The sequence below is a fragment of the Solanum verrucosum genome, unplaced genomic scaffold, assembly GCF_900185275.1.
Source record: "Solanum verrucosum unplaced genomic scaffold, falcon-dt-bn FXZP01000120.1, whole genome shotgun sequence".
NCBI classification, from domain to species: Eukaryota; Viridiplantae; Streptophyta; class Magnoliopsida; order Solanales; family Solanaceae; genus Solanum; species Solanum verrucosum.
Window position 1 is genome coordinate 265,324 of NW_026020714.1, and position 11,509 is coordinate 276,832.

Genomic DNA, 11,509 nt, shown 5'->3' on the forward strand with positions numbered 1-11,509 from the left:
TTTCGATATTCTATAAAAAAAAAACAAGCAGTCGATCTCACAGGATGAATGACTTCCAGTGCATAGATGCACCAGTTAGCTCAAACAATTAATTTTAAATAAAACGTAGTCTGGTGCACTAAGTTCCTGCTTTTTGTCGGGATACCAAAAAAGAGCTCAATCACATTCTTGAAACAAAAATCTTTCACACCCTGATGATGTAATATTCACTTGAACTCTTCTAAACTTAGATTATTTGATTTACTATAAATAAAAACACAATACCCGTGATTTGAAAAGGATATAATGTACGCAAAACTTATCCGCCCTACCTTCTACATAGTTATACATAGCTATATAGCTATATATCCAAGTGACTCTTACCATTACCATTTCTAGCGCTCCCCCTCAATATAATGGCACAACTGCTTAACTACACTTCGAAAATGTGTCTTTAATTTTCTATACAGAATTCATTGCATTGGCAGGAAATTTAACATTCGTAAAAGTTCATAGTCTTTAATTTTCTTAATAATGACTTTTAAGTTTTGAACTTTCACAAAATAGGTTCAAGGACCAAAATTACACATTTGGATAAATTGGGTTGAATACCAGAATAACGAAAAACAGAATAAGGCAAAATCACCATTTCCACTATTCAAACAGATATGAGAAAAAAGAATCAACCAAACAACCCATATATCAACAGAAGAATCAACTCATTTCTCCCTAGTCTTACTACAACAGCTTAAATGACAGGTCTGATCTGACTTTCACTGAAGGTAAAGAACACAACCAGTAAAAATTTTGAAGCTAAGAGTTGGTCTTACAGAGTTCCGGAGCAACGACTACTTGCCAGCTTAGGAAATAGGCAACAGCAATTCAGAACTTTGGTACTAAACCAGAGAAGAGGCAGCAACGTTTTTCTACTAAGCATCACTTGTGAAGTAGAAACAAGAGTATCCTCCAATCAGGGGTTGAAGTTACAAAGGCTATAATGGCAACAACAAAGGTATCGACTTTCCAGAATCACGTCTTAACCCTAAATAGTCTACTGAAACTCAAACTTGGTGTCAGCAAAAATGTTTAAAAACTCAGCATGGAACAACTTCCAGGATACTGGTATTACAAACAGACTTGTTCGGTATTTCAGAAACTATGGTACATTTACCTTCCTGTATCATTTTCAACACATCTTCCAATATACAGAACAATAAAATCAGGGTTCTCTATCTAAAATCAGGTCCGGTGCCTAACCCTCCTGCCATTGGTATCGCCACCATCTGAAAGCTGGGCCCAAACGCTTCTAGACTTTCCGCCTCCACTGCTACAATCATCCTCACAACCAGCAACGGTTTTAAGAAGCTCTGACTGAAGAGAAGGGCAGTTTTCCTTAAGGTATTCAAATCCATCAGATTGCATGACAGCTGCAGAAATATGCCAACAAATAGATGAGGGAAACTGCAGTGCAAAGAAAGCACGCGAAAAACACACCTGCAGGCTGCAGTTTTCCATATACCATAGCCTTTAACATAGAAAGGTCCCCAAATGAACTTTGACACTAGTTATAATCGAAGCTAAACTCCCCAAGGGGGCAGCAACTCATCAAACAAATGCTCGAGACACTTGGACATCCAAAGGGATATGCACGTTCTTTTGCGACATTCTATAGCACTAAGTCAGTTTTTTTTCTTTGGATCAGTTCTATAACAGTATCTCACTTAGTGTCATGACTTGCTCAGTGAGACTTCTTTTAGAGCCCACTTGATGGAAAAACAGGTTTGCAATTAAAATAAACTATGTGATTCATTTCATCAATTTTAGTTCATTCACCAAATAATAGCCTGTTTGGATTGGCTTATTTCAAGTAATTTAAGCACTTTTGGAGTGTTTGGGTACATTAAAAAATGCTTATAAGCACACTTGGTTTTAAGCTAAAATGATAAAAATAATCTTTATGATAAAAATAAGACAAAAGCTATAAGTTACAATTTCTAACTTATGGTTTTTGGCTTATAAGTCAAAAATCAAAAGGCAATCCAAACAGGTTCTAATACTTCAAGTCCATTTTAGCAATAAGTGCCCCCTCCCAAAAGCACTCAAATAACAAAACCAGAAAATAATTACATTGATCTATAACTTTTTTAGGTATCTTGATTCAAATTTGACATATCCTAACTTGGTGAACACCAAAGCTTCTGATGCAGGAATTACCGGCTGTTTTGATGCTTTCTGCTTTAAGACAGTGGTGAGGCCAAGAACATTTCTTCTTTCAGTTCAGTGAAAAATCTCATTGCTATTTTGATGTTCATATGCAGAAAACTCATTTGATTTCCCAATTGAGAATTTATTTCACTTGAGTGGAATCCAATCATAAATCATTCCATGATGCACCCTAATGCAGCTCTAGAGAAAAGCAACCTAACAACAGAACAACGGAAGCTGGAGTTTGACAGTTAAATCAGACTTCTTTTGGTGCTGTGTAGAGATTGGCTTAAGACTTGAGGTGCATGGTTGGGTGTAGTCTTGCTGGTGCAACAAAAGGAGATTAATGGATCCATAGAAGTTCAGTTGATAACACCATCGGGCGAAATTGTGTTCAACGAAATTGAAGTCAGCATGTATAACATCCGTGGCATAGATGTCCATGCCAAATTCATGAGCACAAGTTATAACCATTTCCCATCCCTTCACCAGGAGAGGATAGCAATCCACTTCATCAGCGTAATTGCTAGATACTTTTTTGCTATGGGCTTGTTACATTGTCTAAAGAGGTACTGATCACATGTATATCTGGGATGACATGCAGCTTCCATGTTTGTAAGAAGAAGGGAGGCCGTGAAAAAACAACAAGGTAAAGACAAAAGAAATGCATCATAGAAGCCCTTCATACCCAAGTCTAACTCTTCAATAAAATATCTCTAAAGCCCCTCTTTTTTCCAGTTATCTCTAGAGAACCTCCAGTGCGAGAGAATCCCAAATTATTGAATATAGGAATGAAATGGGTCCAAATGGAGCGAGATAGACACTGAGGATTCATATAGCAAACCCTTAGCTAGGAATCAGGCAGAGCTTCTGTGTCTGTCGTTGTTGTTTACGATACTCTAAAGCAGCTTCAATTTAGAAAAGTTCTAAGCAAAATGCTCTTATTCCACCTGGCAGCTGCACTTCTCAATTTTCAGTATTTTCCATGAGAAGAGAAAAGAAAAAGAAGAGCATTCTCAATAAAAGAAGAAAGACTTATTTCCTTTTATGTCCTATCAGACATAAAATATATGGTCAGCCTCAGGAAAGAAGCATAATGCCCTACTGAATAGGTTTTGGAAAAGAGAGAAGGCAAGAAACTCAGCAAAGAGACAGACATGGGAATGGTTAACTATACAGACAAAGATGGATCCGATAGATACTGTTGACATGCTAAGGGTCCACTACCTCACAGCTTTCTGCTCAAGTGAACAAAAAAAATGACAAATAACCCGCCCAAGAAACAAAAAACTTGGGGGGGAACACCAATGACAAGGCAAAATGCACAATGTTCATGCTAAACAAACCACCAATTTTCATTTATTGCAATCCAAGACAAGGAAATTGCACTAGTTTCACCTAAACAGTTCAGGAAAACTGCAGAAATCACTATAAAATATAGACAAGTTGCAATAATAAGATCTCTTATACCTGCAAGATTTTCAGCAGCAAACCTAAGGCAAACTGCTTTGAGTTCTGTGGCATGGTAACGGTCAGCTAAAGCAAGAGTTCTGGAAACAGAGTTCACCGAGATATCTTTGCAAAGATGAGCTTCGCACACCCGCCTTAGTCTTGTTAAATCATACCGATCAGCTGCTGCTAGCAGTTTCGCTGTCAATGTATCGGTCACAGAAGGAATAGAAGAAGAACTAGTATCTTCTATCTCTTCATCTACAAGAGAATCTCTGTATATGAAGTGCAACATAGCCTGTTTCATGCCACAAGAATATATATATCAAAAAGAAGGGTGAGTGAGAATTTCATCTTTTGTTCTGAAGAAATTTGATCTTTTTCTGCCAAAACACGGAAGTTATTTTGGAGAAGCAAATACAGCAAGAGAGATGGAGCAATGCCACTATTTGAGGCAATGAGAAATTTTGTCTTCTTCGACAGCACAAGAAAACCCAATTTAAAATAAAATGATTAACAAAGTAAAAAAAGAAAAATGAAATTGATGCTCACTTTAAAGACCCTGGGTTCCATATCTGTGACAACAATCTCCTGCTTATCGCCCATCAGTTCATCAAACAATTCAGTGCGAAATACAGGAGAACGAGCAGTTAATACCAGCTTATGGGCATGAAATTTTTCACCAGCCACAATGAAAACAACATCAGAGCCTTCCATATTCTCTAATAGCATTCCAAAGTGTGATCCCATATCAGAATCTGGAACCTGGATTGGCTGTAAGCTCGAGATATCAATTGTAGATCGAACAACTCCCACAGTGCAATTGATTTTCAAACAGTCATCCTTGAGATAATCTGAATTCTCAAGTAAAGCTCGTCTAAAGAAACGTTTGTATCCCCTGCATCACATAGATAAACAACATAGCAAATTTTGTCTTAAGTTGTAACAGCAAATATTAGGCTTAAAGTATAAGGGAAAAATAAAGCTCAATTAGGCCTAGACACAAATTCTAGTTTGTATTTTTTCTTTCATTCATGCCAAAGAATAGAAAATTTCAAGAAAGGCAGAAACCTAATAATAGAGCATGTGCCAATAAAGGAAATGCATCACTGTCAGCAAGTACCTAATATTTCCCCTAAATACTTCGACTTGGTTAGATCTAAGTTGCTTGGACTCGGGTGTCCGTATCCCCGAATCTTAAAAGCTAAACATTCTACCCACCCCGGACCCACCTGTGGGATTCCACTTGGTATGTTGTTGTTGTATCTAAGATAAAATTATGAGGCCAGATTGGGGAAGGGGATGAGGTTTGGATTAGGATCTGGAGGGGGGGACAAGTAATGAGAGTAGGGATAAATCCATGCGACTTGCTTTTCCTATTTTTACTATGAAAGCCATTTTCCTTATTTCCAATAAGCTTACTTTCCTAAAGAAGATATTTTCCAAAAAGTTTTTACCAATCGAATAAGAGAAAATACCATACCGAACACACCCTGATATGGGGTAAAGATGACAATTAGTAAGTAATAAAGAATTCATTTATTTCATGCAATTGGTCAATAAAAAAAGATATGATTTCCTTCGAAGAGGCAACACAAATGCACCAAAGGAACATTCTTAGTAATTTCTTTAGACTTTATTAATTATTCCATCAAATGTATGAATAATATTTTATTCCTATTTACTCAATATTTCGTACAAACTTATATCTATGTTTTATTAAGCATTCTTTGCAGACATACTTGGCATTTTACTGAAAGTTGAGACCTTTATTTGAGAAAGGAAAAGGAAAGAAAGGAGAAAGTATTTATGAAGGAAAGGTAAGTTGGAATTAGCTAACTTATCATTACTTATCATAAATAATCATTAGTTGGAATAAAAGGTGTTTAATTTGATAAATATAATGTCTAATTGTAAAATTCAGGTATTATCATATAACCTTATGTGAGAACTAACAAAAAAGGTGATGAAATTCTATATATAAAAAATGATATATAAAACACATTGTGTTGCCAGGGGCTGAGGCATAAGGGTACGGGGGGATTCAATTGAACCCATTTCGTTGATAATTTATACTACATATGTAAATAGGGGGGGGGAAGTTGTATCTATATAAGTTGTTAAATCCCCTTGGCATACAAAATAAAAATAAATTGATCACCATTATTGAATTATGACTCTTCCACTGATTGTTATGCTATGCAATGTTACGATTACAACATACCAAGGTACTATATCACAAGCTTTTGTATTTATAGTAATTTTTTTAACTTAATCTTTCAAAAAAAAAATTGTGAAGGAAATATCATAAAATCTACTATATATATTGATAATATTCTTATAAATCTCATATTTGAAAAAAACAATAGCTCCCAAAAATGATATATGACTTGATTTTCGAATTAAGGGAATAATTACTAAATAATAGTTATTGATATTTAAGAATTAATTAAAACACAAACATAATAGTGTGAAGGTGCAAAACAAAGAAATAACTTCAATGTCGAAATATACTGACAAAAGAAGTTGGGGAAGTGAGAAGTAAATGAGTTAATAATTTATTTATGTTTTTGTAGATATCATCTACTCTCTCCATTCACTTGTACTTGACCATTTTGAACTTTGCACGTCCCATAAAAACAATGATTAATATGAGCATTCTACTGCAATATCCATACTAATTAATGTTTAGCCTTAGATCATGAGAAATAATTTGGGATATAAGCAATTAATGCTAAAGGTAAGACGTGAAAAAAATATGTTTATCTATTGATATGCCAAAGGTGACGAGTAAAAGTGAAAATATATTTTTAGTATAGTCGACAAGTAAGAGTGAATGAAGGAGTAAAAAAGTTGAGATTTTAATGACAAAGAAGGTTATAATGTTACACTCTATACAAATTGTACTTGATTGCATTGCTACAACATACATAGAATTAATATTAAAAGGACGAGTAGAAATCAACTTTCTATCTTCATCCATGCATTCTTTATTCATACTTATTCAATTGGAAGTATTGATCCAATTTATATTACTTTTTCATTTTATTTTTACAAAAAAATCAAGTAATGCTATTTTTTATTATTTCATTAAATTATATTTTAAAAATAATATACAACTTGTTTTGGTACAGAAAGAAAAAACAAATTTTACCGCAAACTGGTAGTGAGTAGGAATGAAGACTTCACATTATTTTTCAAATTTGATACAATTATCCTCTAACTCGATAATTTGCTTAACTTCACTTACAACAGAAAGTCTGCAGAGAGACGAGAGAGAGTTGTTTGGATGGTAAGTACCCCTTACTTTCAACCCGAAGGTTGTGAGTTCGAGTCACCAAGGAAGCAAAGCCATTTAGTTGTCCACCATTAAAGTACAGAAATGCATCTAAATACTCGAACACAAATTGTCATACTTAACAAAATCCCAATAGAACTCTGCCTAATCGAGCTTACCAAAGCATAGCTGGCTCTGAAACCCACTATGAAAAGGAGTGTTGCGGTAGGTAGACAACGAGCATAATATCATCTAACTATAGTTAATACTCCTAATACCGAATCCTGAATAAAGTGGATGGAAATATAATTATACCCGACCCCAACTAATTTCTCTCACAACTTCACATAAGGCAGAGGAGTTTGATCACTTTTGGGGTAATGGTGGAGGAATAGAGGCATACTAGATATACAACAACAACATACCCAATGAAATCCCACAAGTGGGATCTAAACAACATACTTGATTTGATTGAACAAAATTCTAATCAACACAATTGGAACTAATACTTCCCAGAAAGCTCATAAATAGCAGCTGCAACAGCACATCTTTCACATAAACCAATACAATAAAACAACAACAACAATAAAGCATGAAATTCACTGCAAATTAAAGCTAAATTACATAAGCTAAAAAGAATCCAAAAAGAAAAAAAAAATCTCAACTTTACCACTGCCCCAAAGCTCGGCATCAAATTAAAACTAAATTAGCAGGAGTTAAAGCAAATTACCACATGCTGCCGCGGTATTTCAATGTATACGGTCCACTTTCAAGTGACCGATCAAAATGACTATGAACCTTATGCTTCCCTTTACCACTCTGATCAACCAACGTCAATTCAAACAAAGCCCTAACATCCGTTCCTTCACTCGCCAACGCAATAAAAAGTGACACATACGTTGAATTATCCTCGGGGTTTTTCCCATCAGGATAAAAGTAAATAGCCCATTGATGTCCACCAACGGTGAAATTATCACTCGCGATGTGTTTCCCAACTCCCATTCCTTTCGCCAATGAATACCCCTGAATCACAAACCGGTGTGAACCGTTTACCGTTTCAGTCACCGACCGGGAACTCGTCGCCCGGGTTAACGGACTCGTGTCGGAGACGTGGGTGATTATCGGCTGCTCCGACATTGTGAATTGTGGATTTTTTTGGTTCGTTAGGGTTTGGAAAAGGGGAAATTCATGGAGGAAGGGGACTTAGAGGGAATTAATTGGAAAGTTTAGGGTAATATATGGGAAGATTGAGAATGAAAATTTGATTTAGGGTTTTGGATTTTGTTCGGAAGATTGAAAGATAAAACAATGGTCGGAGATTTTCGAATTAATTGGATGGCGTTAAGAACTTAGGGAGGAAAAATATGGGAAGTGTGAGTACTACGAAAATATGTTTTATGACATATTTTTTTGTCTTTTTTTTTTTCCGACGGACTAATTTAGATTCATGTTAGTTAAAAATTCATTCAGAGATATCGTTTTCAATGGGAAAAAGTTTCATATTCAATGCTCGAACGCGAAATCTCTAGCCAAGAGTTGGTTAAGAAAGAAACAAATTCATTCACTATACTACATTTTCTTGTGGTTTCTGTGTCTGTTTTTATTAGATAAATTATCGAGATTTCACTAATTTGTGAGTTAATTACTTAGATACACGCTAGTATGTTAGTTTGTGATATTACGAATCTTATTATATTTTGGTGTGTTGAGATACATGTATCTCGGGATACATGGGGTCAAATTATTTGTGATTTATTTTAGATGCACGGTATCCAAGTGGATTCGCATGTATCTGGGATACATAATCAAATCTCGCTCGCCACTTTCATATCTCACTCGTATATCTGGTGTCCGGATACATGTAAATCACATCAGATATATATAAATAGTGAGTATATACCTAGTATGATTCACATTTATCTAACTTAAAAAATAAGAATTGGTATGGATTGTTAGATATTGAGGTAATAAATTATAATTATATCAAACTATGAAGATAATTATAAATATGATAGGAATATTGTGTAATTAGATAATTTCTCCAAATTTGCTCATGTTTCACTTGACTAAGTATTTACTAATTAGTAATAAAATGATAAGTTTATTATATCATATTTAAAATATTATAATTTTATTAGTTACAATATTTATGATTAGTAACAAAAAAAGTAAATTAAAAATTAAATAATAAATTGTCCTTTAATTTTTAAATTACATAAATAAAAGTAAAATATTTATTTTTAATATATTGAACATGTAGACTGGGCGGAGAAAGTACTTCTCTATTTGTTGCATGAAGTTTTTCAAGTGGTAATGTATTTGAGGTATTAATAATCAGGTTAAATATTTATTCATTTATGATATTTATATATTAAATCGTGTAAATTTGTTATAGTTAAATTATTTAATAATGTGGGGATGCATGTTAATTAATTGTGATTTAACTTGAAGAGGTATATAAAAATATATATCAAGCATTTATTAGCGTGGGTAAACATATATGAAATTAACCATTTATTAGTGATGTTGAAAGATGACCGAAAGAAAATAGTGGCAGATCTATTATGAAAGATAGGATTCATATGAACTTAGTAATTTTTACTCAAGTTCTCTCTCTCTATATGTATAATTCACTAAATATTTTTAAATATTTAATCATTAATCTAATTATTATTATATATTCATTTTAAATAAGTATAATTTTGAGTTGTTTGGTAGAATGTATTAGAAAAATATTGTATGAATTAATTTTCTGTATATATAACTAATGTTATACACTCTATTGTGAACTGAAATGTGTATTAGTAATACATGAAATTCATGATTTTGGTAGTAATGCACGAGTTTTTAATGCATGCATTAGCATGATTAAAGACATAATTATCCCTAAAACCTTTTTTTACATATATTTTACCATATTTGTGGAAGATATATTTATAATTTTTTTTTATAGAAATTATGTCATGCATGCTATTTTTAATACGTCAAACCAAACAATGCATTATAATGCAAACATAACTAATACAAACTTTACTAATACCAATACATCATACCAAACAATGCATTATAATTTAAAGATGTAGTTTAAGTTGGAGGTATAGTTAATGATTTTTTTTTTTTTGCCAAGAATTCTAAATAGGCGGTTGGACATGTGATTTCATATCACGATATGAAATTATGCAATGAAATCAGCGTTTGGATATGCGATCGTACGTGATTTCATTTCATGAGATGAAATTTCAAATTCTCCAAAAAGCACGATTTGGAAATTTCAAATCATGATTTTGAAATTTTCAAATACAACAATTAATCCACAATTTATATTTTGTAAAAACAACCCCACATTTATACCTACTAATTATTTATTTCATATAAAACAAAATTTACAATTTATATCACTACTTTTTAAATCAATTGTATATCATATAACGATTATTCTCACAAACATAAAATTTATTGTTACTTCAAATCAATTCTTAATTTGCTATTTATATTCACCAATTTCATTATTTTTTATCAAATTTATTTACCAATCACTAACAAATGGCTAAAAGAAACAATGTTTGTTCGTCTTCTCGATCATATGATCGAGAAATGCAAGTTCAATGTGAGAAGATTGTATGTTCTACGTGAGATGATTATATTAAAGACTAATCATTTGTCCCATGTTAGTGCCCGTTTGGATTGACTTATTTTAGGTGCTTTTAAGCCAAAATAGCTTTTAAGCAGTTTTGAAGTGTTTGGGTAAAGTTAAAAAATGCTTTTAAACACTTATTTTAAAGTCAAAATAACAAAAATAAGCCAAAAGTCATAAGTTAAAAATCCTAACTTGTGACTTTTGGCTTATAAGTCATAAGCCAAAAGCCAATCCAAACAGGCTCTTAGTTGTGAATTATACTAAAAATAGATGTCCCATAATAGTTGATCACCTTACTAATTCAAGAAAGTATTAATTAAAATTTTCCTTTATTACCCTCACAATTAACTTCTTTGAAAATGTTCACATAATTTGTTTTGTAAAATTTCCAATAAGCTTTTTAAGGGTTGAATTAGTAAAATAATCCTTTTGTTTATGATTTCTTAAGCACCGTACAAAATGAGAAGTGATCAATTAATATGCGACGGAGGGAGTAGTAAACTACAACTTATGTTCAAATTTATTTTTTTATTTAATTAAGTTTGATCAATAAATGTTGTATCTTTTTAGAATTGCTTTGTGATAGTGTATTGTGTGATTTTATAAACTTTTTGCTTATTTGATATGATTGTATAAAAAGAGTTAAGATAATTTTAATAGTCTTACAACTTATGAATTTTTTTTTAATGTTTATGAAAAAACATACAACACAAAAAGTCTAAATTGCACGTCCAAATAAAAATTTAACTACATATTATGATTTTATATCGCATGGCCAAACAAACCCAAATTTTAATTAGGCACATGTGCTAATTGAGCACATGAATACAATATTTATTGTGAAAAAGGGTAAAAGAATAACTTTAAATTATGTGAAATTGAATAAAAATACTTTTCATTAATAAGTTGGTAAAAAAATGTCCATATTATTAATAATTTAGCTCAAATAAAAATATTATTTA

The 11,509-nt window shown here is 32.5% G+C and overlaps 1 protein-coding gene across 1 annotated transcript; it reads right to left on the reverse strand.

The window, feature by feature from the left end:
- Positions 1-833: 833 nt before the first annotated feature.
- On the reverse strand, positions 834-8,319 carry LOC125812573 (BTB/POZ and MATH domain-containing protein 4-like). The gene is made up of 4 exons (XM_049492064.1): positions 7,641-8,319; positions 4,186-4,531; positions 3,655-3,931; positions 834-1,406 (listed from the first exon to the last, which is right to left on the reverse strand). Exons 1-4 carry the CDS (start codon positions 8,045-8,047, stop codon positions 1,219-1,221), a joined length of 1,218 nt encoding a protein of 405 aa, XP_049348021.1. The 5' UTR covers positions 8,048-8,319; the 3' UTR covers positions 834-1,218.
- Between the last annotated feature and the right edge of the window lie 3,190 nt (positions 8,320-11,509).